Genomic DNA, 15,758 nt, shown 5'->3' with positions numbered 1-15,758 from the left:
AACTTTTTTCACTGGGATGTGTTTCACTCAGGAAGAACAATGAAGATGCACTGCCTCCAATCTCCAAGTACCACATACCAAAAACTGCACAAATCAGGAGTAAGTGACAATATGGAGAAGTTACAAACCCAGTTCTGATTTCCTGCTTCAGGCCATTTGCTGCATTGGTTCCCCATCTTACTCCACCCTTCTTCCAGTCCAGCTACTAACAAATAAAGGCCACCAGAGCCCCAAAGCTACATTTGAGTTGTTTTGAAACTCAGATGGTTCTGGCTATCCTTAAATTAGCCATTACCTTCAGCCAGGATAACCAACAGATTCGGATTCATACATGTGCATTTCAACAAAAAATGTAAAATATGTCCAGCAAATGAAAATGAAAAAAACAAATATAGCCAACCTTTCTTTCAGTGGAAAGAATGTTAACTTGATGGTTGTCCAGTGGTCAGTATCCAACACTCCCCACAAACAGGGTAAGTCACAAAAGGTCACAGGTAAAGAAGCTGGTGGTCAGTTGCATGTGCAATGTGTGATAGAAAAAAATGCATAACCAATTGCAATAATACTAGCGTGGAAAAGATCATAAAGCCAAGAATTTCCATGGTCCAAAAACAAGAGCTTCAAATGTGAACATTTTAGAATTAAAAGTAATTTTCTATATTGCCATAATAAAATATAGAACCGTTACTTTATTTTGGGTTTTAATCAGCAGCAAACATAAAGCATTAAAATCAACATTAAATCCTTACCTTGAATTAAATTACTGAACTAAATTTACTTGAGTAACATTCTAATTTAGTGAAATACATGAAAAATGATCAACAGCAGGTAGGTTCAGCACTTTAGAAATACTGAAAGATCCCTTTAGGTTTCTCTTGCCGTGGCATCATCCAGTGCATATTTGCTACCATCTAAATGACAGCAGAATTTTTCAATTTTGACAGCACAACTGCAGGCTTCTCTTTCAAGCACTGCAGTTAGTGAAGAAAAGCGAAGGAGAAAGATAAAAGGTTGGAGAGGCATCCCGAAGCTGAGATGGTATCAGGCCTTTTCGAAGGATCTGTGCTGAGAGGGGCGGACGTGGATCAGCAAGCCGCTGATGAAGACGTCTCTTCTAGCAGGAAAGAGCGGCCGCACATCCACTTTAATTAGAGCTGGGGCCTCGCATTCACATAAAACAAGAGGGAAAAAGTCTTTTATGTGTTTTTTTTTTTTTAAAGGTGGTGTGCGGGTGGGGAGGTTGTTAACATTTACAATGGGGCTTTAACAGTGCAGTCTCTGAGCATTTCCTTTTGATTAGGCCGGTTAAGCGGTTTTGTAATTATAATTGAAAAAGACATGCAGCAAAAAAAAAAAAAAATAGAAAAAGCAATCACCACAATATAACATCCACATCCATTAACAAAACTGGAAAAAGAAACCGTGGATGATCATCACTCTTCCATAAGCTGAGATCTGTGCTAAAACAGAGACTAACATTGAATTAAGTCCAGAAAAAAAAACAGTAATGAAGCCGAGTCACTTCAGACTGCTGGAAAATGTTTTAATGGGTTAATGCAGGCATTCTTGCAGACAACAACTTCATAATTTTTTCCAAAGTTTTCAACGTGACGCTGATTGACGAGTAATATCATCGAAGAATGATGCTACTCTCACTTTACAAAATCCTCCGAAGTGTCTGTCACACCACACTACATACAAGACGGACTGAATAACCATGACAATACCCCCCCTATTGAAACACAGAATAACATCGCCAGTAGAAGTGATGCTCAGCATCCTACAGATATCCAAGCATGTTAGAGGAACCTTTTACTCAATTCATGTACTTCTGCACAGATGTCGAATAATTGCAGAAAATAAGCTGTTAAAAGCAAAACTGGAACTTTTGACACTTTCTTTTGACAATAAAACAACCATGCATTAGTCTCTCCACTTTTAGTTCACCACAATATACTGAGCATATATATTTGAAAGTTGGCAATACTAAAAAGGAACAAATTTTCATTTTTTTTTTTTTTCATTTAGTAAGAGTTCACAGATGTATGATCTGGAATATGTAATTTGAATGGGAGACGGAGAACATATTTCCATAAACTTCCAATGTTTTCGTATATTTGGGCCAAACAGACACTTTTCCATCTTACATGGATTGACACTTGCCTTCAAATAGCAGATTACTACCCCCCTCCCCCTGACAAATACACAATAGAACACACTTTCTTGTACATTGGTCTTCTAAAGATGGTTCAATTGTCATTTACATAGAAATGGTGCCATCAATATGGGGCATACGCATATTTTCAAAAAGTGTAAAGAACTGACCTTGCACTGAGTGTTCATGCTTTTTAATGTCTAGTCACAAAACGGGCTAAACATTACAAATATATAATATTTCCCATTTAGTTAAACCTTTGTTACGTTCCTATAGAACTCCATATCAAAATGACTATACATGGGAACTAGTGCAACCTGGAGGAGGCCTGGTCTCTGTGACAAGGCAGGCACGGAGTAAAATAGACGAAGTGCTCTTGAGCAGCTCCAGAGCAATGGCAGATATATTAAGGCCATTTTGAAAATTACAGGAAAAAAAATGTAGAAGAGAACTTGGCTTGCTGTCCGCACTAAACAGAGTTCAGCCGGGGCAGCAAAGCAAGCAACATCGATTGAATCAATTGTTTTCCAATCCACAGATGTCAAACTTCCATGTGCCAGCCTCCCCCCCACGTCTCTGGTCAGAAAGCTCCACTTCTCTTTATTCAAGTGTGTTCAGTTTTGGTGGAAATAAAAGAGTGGCACACTCACTAGTCCTTGTCTTTGTAAAAACCCCATGCTTCACATCCTTCTTTATAGTCCAGGAGCAAAGTCGGGCAGTCAGGACTGTTTTAGGCGCTTCCTCGGAAGACCAAAGGGTGGGCACTGTGCGGAAGCCAGGGCACGGAAGGCTTCAGCTACCAAGTGAGGATGGGACTGGATCATTGACTTCCAGCCTGCGGTTTCCATTATGTCTGTGGCGTGACTGTAAGCACAGGCAAAGTGAAGTTAACACCAAGACGCCATGATCAGCACATTAAAAAGCAATAAACATAAATGAGATTGTAATGCAGGAGAGCTCTGACTCAGCAGCTGCATCTTCATCCAGAAAAGGACCAGAAGTATTTTTTTTTTCACAAAGATAAAAAGATAATTAATTCTAAGAGATGCACCAAAACAAAAACAAAATATCGACTGTTTCAGCCTTGAGGCAGATAATGTGAATTCTGAACTTAACCTGCTTTTAGAAAGAAAGAAATTTAGAAATATTGCCTGCCTTTTCAAATTTCAGGTAAGTGCTCTAAATTCTCTAATGAATCCATCATTAATGTTAGTTCCGCTAATTGATAACATTGTTTAAAAGTGCCAAATAAACCTTAAATGTCATCTTTGTTTTAAAAAAGTAAAATCCTCTTCATAAAGACTGATTTGTCGATCGGTGGGATGTCACCTCAGCAACTTGCAGCTTTATAAAAACCAGCAAAAGAAAAAGAGCCATAAAATTCTGCTCGATCCAGGATCCACCACTGCATGCATAAAACAACCAAAATAAAGTTTCTCATTTCAAGGTGTCCTGAAGCACTGCACTACATCATCGAAAAGAAAAACTTGCTTCCTTTCTTTAAAAAATAAAACAAATATTCCTTTTTGTGGGGTTTATCCAAGTATGAGTCTATTAATAACTTGGATCCAAAGATAAGCGGCTTCAAACTGAAAAGGCAAACAGCACTCTGTCTGCCTAAGCTAAAACAATGAATTCTAATGCATCTGGTAGGGGAAAGAGATAAGAGCGTGTTATTAATCTTGTGTCACATATATCAGCTAATTACATACTTGCTATTCCAGTTCTTTCCATCTTTACAGCCCAGCTGTCTCAGGACACTGCACCTATGGCAAGGAGATAAAAAGGTAAGCATTCAGGGCTGGTAAACAGAAATGGCAGCAGGAATTTATCACTTTGCCTTTTTTTTTTTTTTTGCAATACTTGCCTGTTGATAAAATCTATGGCTTGTGCTTTGAGTTGCTCGGCACTGTGCAAGTCAGCCAAGATGAGGGTGTCGGCCACATTCTCCACTGAAAGGCTGTTGCACAAGGCCTCCTCACACATGACCTTTAAACGCTCCAGAGCATACTGGAATGGGGGCAAGAGAGGGAACACAGCCGTGATTAAAAGGTTAGGAAGTACATTCATTTGGTTTAGAGATTTTATTATTTTAGACTCTGTTTTCAGTTAAAATGTGTGCAGTAAACCCACGATCATTACAAAAAGCTTGATTATACTCCTAATATTATTAAAAAACTGAATCTTTTATTAATGAAGTGTCTGGTTCTGCCTTTCCATCAGCCACAGTTATAAATTCAAAGAAGTCTAAAACTTTTTTTTTATTGTATCCAGGAACACACCTTTCCATCAATATACAAATGTTCCGGATGGATTGAGCTAAATCACATGTTGCCTGTACACCATGTGCTTGCAACCACTAGTTGTATTTGGCCCATCGGCTCCACATGTTGTTACACGTGTAACGTCTCACAAATGTGCTGCATTTCCCCTGCGTTTCCTGTCTCTGTTACAATGAAACTGACAAGAGATGAAGGAAGAGGCGCCGACCTCAAGAGTTCTCAAAGAGCTGTGTCCACAAAAACGCAGCATCATCAAAACTAATCAGGCAGCAACAAATCATGTCAATAACATTTAATATGACACAAGAGGTGCCTGTGCTACAAAAACATGTCAATAACATTTAATAATGCAATGCTTTGAGCAGAGGGTTAAGATAGAAAGAATGTCTCATGGTTAAAATAATCAAGAGTGTGCAATTTTTATAGGGGAATAGAAGATATTATGTATTTTACCTTATTTCCAACAGGGAACATGCAAAATTTCAGAATAAAATCATCTATTAGAACTAATTTAACTTGGTAAGACATTTTTAAACAAAAACAACTTCAAGCTCTCAAAGGTGATAGTCATTTTTCTTCCTATCCAACACATTAAACCTCAGATACTCTGCAGCTTGAGTTCTTACGTATTTAAAATGCCCAGATTAAAGTCCATGAAATTGATGTAAATGCATCTTTAGCATTGCTGTATTAGTTTCTGAGAGACTAATGGTTCTTCCAACTAGACGTGACTTTCAGATGCTGCTCCAGGGAGTTCCTCTGAGTATACAGTACAGCAAAAAGTTTCAGAAGTTGACAATCAGACACATTTTTGATTTTACAAATATCACGTTAAATTGAATCTAAGAATTTGCTACAACACAAATATCACAATTTAATATACTAAAAGGATGACTTTCCTGTCAACTTGCTTATTTCATGGCCTACCACACGTTCTGACAACTCCTGGTGGATGGAATTATAAAAATTCCTAACTGTAGTGAAATAATTTCTAATTAAAAGTTTTAGAAAAATGTGATCTTTAATTTGAAGTTTTTATAACTGAACCATTTCTAAAATTTAAACTAACTTTTAATAAATTCGTCCGTGGGGTTAGGTGTTTTCCTGGCGTGGGCTATGAATAACTTGCAAAACACACTTCCCAAGGGCACTTTTTCAAAAATCCCCTTTTCTGAATGCTCATGAACACAACCATGTAAAAATTTAACAGGACAACACTATGCATCATCTTACTGGTGAATCTGAGAAGTTGATATTTTCCACATGAAATAATTTTTTATTGTTATATTATCCTGCTATAAAAAAATATGTAAACATTTATTTTTAGGATCTTCAGCAGGGATGCGAAAATGTGCGATATGCATTCCAGGGTCAAATCCATATTTAGTAGGTGTTGACCCATTGAATTAGAGTGATAATCTCAGCAGTTGTCAGTAAATCCAATGGGATATTCTACCCTGTTTTACATTTCTAGTGGAGCATATGAGAGTTCATAATTGTGCTCAGGGCTATAAAATGCAAAATGGACTGTTCAATTAGTAAAGATTTAATTTAAACTAGCTATTTTGTCTTAAGTAGAATCCTGACAAAGAAGTCTTTAGAATAAGAGGTGAAATGTTTTCAAGCAACCAGTCATCCTGTTTCCTTCTGTTTAAACACTTAGATTTTCAGTCACCCACTTCCTGGGTAACTGAGAAGCTGCACAAGCATTCTTTGTGAAAATAAAAATACATCATTCATATATAATTACCGTATGTTTTCAGATTATTAATTGATAATCATCTAGAAATTGTGAGGATTGGCCATATTAGGGATTCCAATTAAGAAAAAGTTAAAGGAAGATAATGATCAGATACAAATAGAGCTGACAAAGCTAACTTTCCACAGGTACTTACTTTATCAGCAGCTGCCAGCAAATTGTCTGCCATTTTTTCCAAGTTTGGCGCCTTCCCTGTATAAATGAAGCCCATCATTTCCCTAAAGACATCTGGATCCACATCACTGATGTCGACTCGATTCTGCAGATCATACAAAATGTTAATTTACTACACATAAAATTATGACATCATGGATTACAGTGCTTTGCAAAACTTTTTACACCCTTCATTTTTTTTTTTTCACAATCTGAACAACAAAGTTGATACATGTTTGTTAGTAGTGGAATTTTTTTTTAAATATCTAAAAAAAAAAAAAACAGTTAAAAATCACATAGGGAAGACAGAAAATGCATAAAATAAGGTGTTCGAATCAGATAAGACCAAACCTGGATGTTTTGGGCTCACATGAAGAGCATTATTAGTGGCAGAAACCTAAACAACATGAGCACAAAATTCTGACAGAAAAACAAATGGCCCACTCAAAGTTAAGAGCTAAATACACTGCACAAAAAAACAAAGGGAACTAGGCAAAACACAAGAAATTCTAAAAAGTGTGAAAAGAGGCTCTGTAGAGCAAATTCTTATCCCATTTGGTAGGAAACATCTTCTTGATTGCTATCATGGCTACAGCATGTTAGCAATCAGGAAACAATTTGTGAATTGAGGACATGGGACAGAAGTAAGTTGGTGCTCTTACCTTTTTACTTTCTTCCATTTCGTGTTCGAACATTGCATTAAAGACTGGAGACCTCGCTGTTAAAGTAAATACAGAAATGGATGAATAAACTTGCATGCAAAAAGGATTAGTCAATGCTTCAGTGCACTTAGAGGTTTCTCTTTTTACTCCAACAATATTGCATGCCTATTTCGCACATCTTTAAACATTTTCACTCATCTTTTCTCCTTTGAACAGACTCGGTAGGTAATACCTCAAGCCAGTTTCCTCCTGTACTAAAACTCAAATGCTGTTGCTCACTTGTTAGTCACTCTGGATTAAAGCCCGTGTCCAATGCGCAGAGAAAATCAACATTTAACGTTCAGAGCTCCAAAAAAAACAAAACTGCAGCACAATTCCCATAATAGTCACGTTGTAAGCATTTTTTTCCTTGAACACTTCACCAGCCACCATGTCTAATCGAGATAAGCGCATAGAGCCAGCCTCTCAATCTCCTGGATCCTCCAGTCATCTGGGTCAAGCAGAGCCAAGCAGGAGTGAAGTTGTGGATTAGCAACCACTGCAGAACTGGGCCACAACACATCAAGTCCAGCACACTGAGCCTCCTTAGCCTCTCAGGTGCTTATGGCTCTCTATGAGAGGTCATTCACAAGAAGCATTGATGTATCTTTTTTTTTAAGTGCCTCTTGTGAGCTGCGCTCCTGAATGTTGCGTGCCAGTTCTGATGGGGGATGAAAATGTCTTACCTGCAAGGATGGATTTGTGGGCTTTGAACTCTTGGCCTCCCACATAGAGGCTGCAGTCTGTGAAGCGTGAACACTCCCACAGGTTCCCAAGGTCATCAGACAGCTGACATTCTGGTACTTTCAGCATGTTCATGTTAGACTGACCCGAAATGTTGACAGAGTCCTGGACGACACTTACCTGTACATACATAACAGGAAAAAAAAAAAGACTAAATTCAACAATAGATTAAGAAACAAGAGCATCTTAGAACAAAAAATTAGTCAACTTCTTACAACTCTATACAAAAGTACTGATGTCTCTTTTACTTAATCACATTTTGTTCATTTACAAATAAGCTCCAGAGTATTTATTTATATTTTATGTAATAATTCACACCAAGTTATGCATAATTGTCATAATTATGCATAAGAAGACAGGGTTTTCGAAACTTCTTACCAATAAAAATCTACACTATGACGAGCTTTTTAATTTAACCTCGCTGATACAGTTTATTGTAGAACAATATGAAAAAGCTTTAATCTAAATCTCAAGTATTAAACTGCAATTCTCAAGGGACAGTGCCCTGCACTTCTGAGCTGTACCTTTGCTTAAAACACATCAGATTTAAATAATCAATTGTTGATAGGACTCTTAAGTTTAGCCATTTGATTTAGGTGTGTTGGACTAGATGCGTTTAAGTTATTCTTTCTTGTTTCTGTGGAGGAAGCAGATCCCCACACAGCGTTGTGAAGTCACCATGATGTGTAATCGTGGCAACATTTTGAATATAAGCTAGAAAGTTTGATTTTGGTCTCATCTGATCAAAGGATGTTCTCCCACTGTGTATATTTAGGAGTAAAGCTGCAGCTATGCTGCCTTTACTCTTGCAGTGGTCCAGACATCACTTTATTACATCACTAACAATTTTAAGAAATTAAATAGAAACAAAACCAAAAAAAAAAGAAACGTTGAAGACAATATGGCAGAATATGTGTGATTTTAGGTTAAACACATAATTAACTGTAAAGTAATATAGTACATGTATATATTTGGCACAATATGAAAAACAGGATTTTATCTCAGAGTAAAAGAGGTTGAGTAATAAAAAGCATGCCGCACCTTTTAGATTTTATTCCACACACTTTGTAGTGATCTATCAATTGAAAAGATATTGCAGTTTGTGGTTGTAACATGACAAAAAGTGAAAAGGTTTGAGATGTAGGGATACCTTTGCAAAGCAGTGTACATATAATTTATGACAAAAGTCTTACTCTCTTTATAGAAAGTGGCATTTTTTTCACCTATCATGGCAATATTAAAGCGGCTGCACTGACACCTCATTTAGCTTGTCCCTAGAAAGAACATTTTCCAACATACTCACTCTTCTTGACATTCTGAATTTAATTATTTTGAAAACAAGCATCAATTTAAATGTAAGATGTGAGGAACATTTGACTCTGTTGAAATGTCATTTAATGCAAATTTAAACTGTGAGCCATAATTCAGCATTTCTCAGAAGTAAACCAGCCATGACATAATTCTGCTACTCTTCCCATTGAAAAGGCTAGGCACGAGATGTAAAAATCAACACATTTCTAACACTATGAAGAAATTTAACCAGGAAAAAAACAAGAGCAAATCCCCTTAATTATTTGTAAAGATAAACAAAACAGAACAAGAAAATAGTTTGGTCACATTTAGTAATTATTGACATGCGGCTTTGTTTAAATGGATTTAAAGTCACTACAGAAAACAATTTAATATACCATTTATTGAAAAGAAAACAACAAAAAACAATTAGAATCACATTTACCTCACAGAAAAGTGTGAGCTTGTCATCAGGTAAGAGACCATTAGCTTCATCAAGGAGGAAATCTCTCCTTATAAATTTTTTGAAGCCCCAGTCTTTGCCTTGGACAAACCTATACGCTCTTTGGCTCTCTAGAAATAGAAACATAATGTCAAGTTTTATAACATTCTTCAAATCTGCATCTTAATTAACAACAAAAATAAATGTGAGGTTTGTATGAAAATATTAGTAATTGCTGCTACTTACCCATTGCTTTTGTTTCCTCTCTTTTAGCATTCAACAAAGAAAACTTAAACTTTGCTCTGACTTCACTTTTTGGACAACTAACAAGAAGTAAATACAGTGATAGATAATCTTTGCTTTCATCATCAAGTCCCTTTGGATTAACTCTCAGACACCTGGCACAGATTAAAGTAATGAAGATTAGATTATGCATGAATATGAGTTGCAATAACCTTTTTACTTTAGACTAAAATTTAGAGTAAAATACTTTCATACTAACCATTTCATTTTGTCATTAGGACCAGAAGAGAAGGTTGAACTCTTCAACACCTCTCCCATTTCTTCTCTGCAAAAACTAAAGTTGTTTATGGTCCACATGTAGGAAAACTTCACTACTTTGACCTGAAAACCAATGTTAAAAAAAAATCAAGAAAATTAGATTATTTTTTATTATTTAAAGCACAAATATAACTTGATTTTATCAAATATTATGGGTTGGAAGTTAATCAATTCAAACAATTGCTTCATTTTACTGACAGATCCAGTTTCAATAGAAAAATGTATTGTCCAATCAATCCAAACAGATTCAAAGTCAATAACTTCAAAAATTCATTATGGCATGTTGGTTTGTCCTCTATCTTCTACAATATAATGAAATTAATTTCCTACGATTTCTGATAAAGTTTAAGGACAATTTAAGATAAATATCCAATTTTAAACCTAAATATATGAGTTTCAAAATAGGACTACATTATTTCTCATCATTCTCATCAACATGATGTCCAAAAGAGATAATTAAATAAATGAATTTATTCTTGCACCTGTGTGTAACACCAGCTCTCTGCCACAGGTCCACTTGACATCTCCCCAGGAGGAGGAGGGGTGGGAACCCGTGACATCACTGGCTCGGATGTACCACTCACTGACGTCCTTAAAGCTCTGACAGTTTCAAGTAAAAAGAAAACACAAATGTTATTTCTGGAAAACTTACCATCAGCTATGGTTTCAACATTTTCAAATATTAGTGGAAAATGCCTGGCAAAATACTCACTAACTTGAATTAAAAGTATTTAACAAGTCACATTTGATTGGAAAGTTATTGTGGTAATAAATGGCTTAAAACATAAACAAAACCTAAATAAGATGCATCTTCTGTAAAAATGCCACATATATTTTGATTGTTGAAAGCCAAAATACAAATTTCTAAATTATAGTAAATCACACACATAGTAATTCTGCTTTTGTCACTTATAGACACAAAGTTAAAGTCGACTAAGTGTAGTTTAGTTATTGTCAGTCTATCTCAACTTCTTTGTTGGAAACATTGTTTATGGCAACTTCTGATTTTCTGGTTAAATTTGGCAACAAAACCATTTAAAATGATTTTAAAATGTAAATCACACAGAATAGCCAAATATTTCTGAGGCATTACAATAATCTTCCTAAAAGTGTAACAAAATGAATCAAATCACAATCACAGCTAACTTACACTATGATTGGCTTTCTTCCCAAAAATAAACAAGCAGTGTGCAAGACAATTTTGTCCTTTATCATCATAACAATAAAAAAAAACATTGGTAAAAACAATATCACTTCTCTTTAGAATTTTACAGACAAATTTGACTACATACCATGACTGTCAAAGTCCCACAAACAAGCACTGCTCAGAAACAATGCTATTTTTGAAATAAGCTTCCTAGGACACTGGTGGCATAAAAAAGTGTATTTCTCATCAAACTGCACAAACCTGCATTTTTCTTTGCTTCACTGAACAAACAGTAGGAAAATTAGTAAAATTTCATTTCGTTTCTTGATAACGATATGGTGAATGCCCAACTCCTTATTAGGTTTTTAAACTGAGCAAAAATCATTTTCGGAGTAAATATTTGAAAGGTCACGGCTAAACAAGAATAATAAAACTGACCGTACAGAGAGCATCAATGACGTGATGATTTTAGTGTGTTCATTAAAACACTAGAAGCTAGCAACAAATACTATTTGCAGAAAATTAGTTTCTGTAAAGTCCATTTGAACTTTAAAAGCAGTGTTACTCAAAATACTTGTACATGTTATTTAGGTGGGAATATTTACAGGAACTTGCTAACATTTTGCACACAGAGAAAGAATGACATATACACGACAATAATCAAAATTGAATTAAAATACATTTGAGGAAAATCTTTGGACATTCCACACAAGATCAACAACTGAGGTGAAACGTTTGATATTGCAAGATGACGCTGGTTCTTCAACAGACCAGAAACATTTGAACAGACATTTTACTGACTTCAGAGATTTTGCAGGCCAGGACACGTTTTGATGAAAGTATTGTGCAAAGACAAAGGCAAAATCTGGCAGTCACACCAGTGCAAATTCACTGCTGCTAAATTGTTCAATGCATACTAACATTTCATAATTTGACAGGCCAGAGAAAATTACCAAAAACTTATGGGTTCATTTTATACCTTCTAGTCTGATCAAGAATGCTTAGAAAACACTATGAAGTAAAAAAAAAAAAAAAAAAAAAAAAAAAAAAAAAAAAAAAAAACAGTCACACTAAACAAGATAACTAAAAACAACAAAAAAAGTGTTCTAACGCCGGGACATCAATAACCAGGAAGACACAAGAAATTAGTTATGTGTGTGAATTGCTGCTGTTCTAGTTAAGATTTGACGGTTCCTTCCACAGAAAAACTGAAAATGAAATTCCACTTAGTTCAACTTAAATATGCCACACCGAACTCTTCAAATTACCTCCAAAATCACATGAATTTTAAGCCCCATTTCACTAATATGAGCTTCTTAAACATCTGACTGTAAATGTTTTACTAATCACTGCCATTTATGTTTATGATACTTGCTGTGATAACTTATTCACGATACAGTCTAATGTTTGTTTAGGTCTGCACCTATACATAGCAAAAAGTACAGCGGAAATAACCTTCCCTCATCTGCTACTGTGTGTTGCTAATCTGCTAACTTAAAGAATGCTCCGTCACATTTCCTATGCTTACAAGAAGCTACCAGAGCAGAAAGCTTAGCTAATTATTCACTTAAAAACTTAAAACACATTTTATACTCACTAAGTACTTTGGTGCTATTGAGAAATTTAGCAGGTCGTCATTCTGTTTCTTTGCTTCAGTGTACGTATCAAAATCAGTTTATATAAATGATCCTCTATATATGTTAAAATTAATCAATATTTTTCATTATTTTTGCAAGAGTCCAAATATTTGTCACTTTTGTGTTCTAAATTGAAACAATTTATTCATGTTGCACATTTCTGTGTAAGGGATTATGTGAAATATTGTGGCATTTTTACTCAAAGTTGTAATGTGAAAATCTCAGCATGGTACCTTTATGCCTAGTGTTTAACTTGAGCAGCTCTTTTAGTGATTATAGATTTCATGTTTAAGTTTACATTTGCTGATTAAATAAATGTACATATATGCAATTTTTTAAAATGCAAGAAAATATGCAATACCAAGTGAAGTAGAACACTTTGATTATGTAAAAAACACTAACATGTTTTGTATGTTCATTTGAAATATCATTTGCCGAACAGTAATGAGATCACATACTGAGAATACATGTATTAGCATGCATAGGCTTGCTACTCAAAATTTGTTTTGAGTATGTTGCTGTCCCTGTCCCCTTCTCCCCCTTAGCTTGCCTACAAAATCTGAGTCATGCAACATGAGTAATGAATGAAAAACGTTTGCATCACCTTTTGAATTCTTGAAAGACGTAAAATATGGAGTTTTTTCCTCTATGTATTTGTAGAGTCCTTCATTGTCCCATCTTCCTGTAGTGAAAAGAAAAAAACAAATAAAGATTAGGTATAGCAAATGATTAAAAATAATGCTGTATAAAAAACTGCATTGTCAACAAATCATAGCAATATATATGAAAAAAGCCACCAAGATCAAAACGAACTAAAAACTTACACCATAAAAATGTATTGCCCCCATTAAGTTCAACGTTAAGTTCAGAATTACTGCAACGATATTAAATCTGTCCTACACTACGAGAGAACTGAAATAAACTGCAATATTCATCTTATGGTAAACATAGTTTTCAAGAAGAAAAACGCTCTTGTGAAATCAATTTGATGAACTCAAGAATTCACCAGAAACTACTGTTTGGCTAACACGTTAGCTAGAGTTTTGCAATAACGCCAAAAATGCAACAGAGGATGCAAAGCGTACAAACATTTTTCTAGCATCTTTGCATTATCTTCAACTCCTGTTGCCAAAGTTGCGGGACAAAGCTCACAATTCTCGATATTCAGGATGTAAAAACGAGTGTGACAAAAGATGAAACGAGAACTGTTAGCGAACACGGGTTTCAGTTAGAACAGTCATTTCCGATCGTCATCTACATGGCTTCACTGTTCAGTTATTACACATTTAACCCTGCTTAAGAGTTGTTCAAAAACGATAATCATAACTAGACGGAGAGAAAAACACGATATAATAAACGGTACATATTTGGCTAAGCCAAGCTAATGTTTCCACTAGCAAGATTAACTTCACTTTAGCCTTCACAGTGCAAATGTAGCGAATTTATCTGCTCACGAACCATCTGTAAGCTTCACTTTGCTATGTTACTCCTGGCTTGTAACACAATCAAATCAGGGATGGGTCAAGTTAAATCAGGAAGATGATGTTTGGACTCCGCAGTACCCGGTGAAAACAAAGGCCCTACACGGATCCCAATGACAGGATGCTAACCAGAAGCTAATGTAAATCCTCACGCTGTTACTGGAAGTAAAAACAACATCGGCTAACTAGCAGCTAGCGAAAGGCTAATCCTTCTCCCTCCTGTCTGCTTACAAAAAGTTTAAAAAACACGTCGTAATGACGTACCTTTTAATTTTATACTCCCATATATATCGAATGAAACATATAGCTTTGTGTTTTAATCGCTCCTTCCACCGTGCGGCACTTTGGACTCTTTTTCATTCAGTCTCTTCACAAGGTTTTCTTTGTCCAATTTATCTGTGCTAGCTTACAGTTGTCTAGCGGGCTTGTAGCTTCACGGGCTAGAAAATATAGGACACTGCACATGCGCGAAGTTTAGGTAACAGACTGGATTCCTCTAATGTGGATACGTAAAAACGGCTCTTTTACTATTCTAATCCGGACATTTAGTTCAATAATATATAGTACCTTTTAGCTTTTAAAATGAAAAAAAATCTTGATATTTGTTCATAAGATATACGTACACACATATGAATAGGGTAACTGTTAAATTAAATAAAAATAAATAAATGAAATACCCATTTATTCAACACAATATGACAATTTGAACAAGACTGATCTTTAGATTTAAAAAGTGATTCCTATTTTTGGCAGGACATCTTACTAACATTTTGGTGCCCATTTAGCAGTCTGAAGTCAGAACTGCAGACAGTCAGTGCAGCCAAAGAAGGATCAAAATTTTGTGTGGCAAGTGGTCAGAATGTTGTGCCTGATTTTTGTAAAAAGTGTGTGATTTCAATACATTCAAATCCAAAGCTTAGGCCTTTTCCATCACCAACAAAAAACACAGTAGGCAATACTATTTTTATGTCTTAAAATATGACATTTTCTGAAGAAAATAAATCAAAACTACAAAAAAAGAATAATAATTTTTTTTAATTTTAAAAAGGACATGGCTATATCAGACATTTTTGTATTTAACACTTTGAGGAAGAAAGTCAACATTGAATGTGTAATTCCCAACAAATATACATAAAAGTACAGTTTTTCAAACAAAGAAATATTACAGGTTGAAAAAAGGGAATTATATGCATAAGGCAAATTCCAAAGATTCCAAACTGATTTGCAGGAAATTACTCATTTATTTACATTGAAAAGTACATTTCAACACACATCTGCAAAAAGCCATATGTGGTTTTGCTGACTAAAATCTGTGCAGCTTGCACTTATCGCTTGCTGTAAACATCCCCTCTCCCTACTGACTGAAAATAAGTTGGTGGTTTGTGCCTTGCAACTAGATGCCGTTA

General features: G+C 35.3%; 1 protein-coding gene across 3 annotated transcripts; it reads right to left on the bottom strand.

Moving 5' to 3' along the window:
• Window positions 1-1,526: 1,526 nt before the first annotated feature.
• spopla (speckle type BTB/POZ protein like a) lies at window positions 1,527-14,784 on the bottom strand. 3 transcript variants are annotated; one of them, XM_055032233.1, is made up of 12 exons: window positions 14,617-14,784; window positions 13,476-13,553; window positions 10,570-10,687; window positions 10,029-10,150; window positions 9,773-9,924; window positions 9,530-9,657; window positions 7,737-7,914; window positions 7,012-7,067; window positions 6,333-6,455; window positions 4,023-4,165; window positions 3,868-3,921; window positions 1,527-3,019 (listed from the first exon to the last, which is right to left on the bottom strand). In XM_055032233.1, the coding sequence occupies exons 3-12, from the start codon at window positions 10,645-10,647 to the stop codon at window positions 2,875-2,877; spliced, it is 1,179 nt and encodes a 392-aa protein (XP_054888208.1). In that variant the 5' UTR covers window positions 10,648-10,687; window positions 13,476-13,553; window positions 14,617-14,784; the 3' UTR covers window positions 1,527-2,874. The 3 variants fall into 3 exon arrangements, with proteins under 3 accessions (XP_054888208.1, XP_054888209.1, XP_054888210.1); XM_055032234.1 differs by lacking the exon at window positions 14,617-14,784 and adding an exon at window positions 14,330-14,537; XM_055032235.1 differs by lacking the exon at window positions 14,617-14,784 and adding an exon at window positions 13,961-14,048.
• Window positions 14,785-15,758: the final 974 nt, after the last annotated feature.

The sequence above is a fragment of the Poeciliopsis prolifica genome, unplaced genomic scaffold, assembly GCF_027474105.1.
Source record: "Poeciliopsis prolifica strain line A6 unplaced genomic scaffold, Auburn_PproV2 SCAFFOLD007, whole genome shotgun sequence".
NCBI classification, from domain to species: Eukaryota; Metazoa; Chordata; class Actinopteri; order Cyprinodontiformes; family Poeciliidae; genus Poeciliopsis; species Poeciliopsis prolifica.
This window is presented reverse-complemented; position numbering and strand designations above follow the sequence as displayed.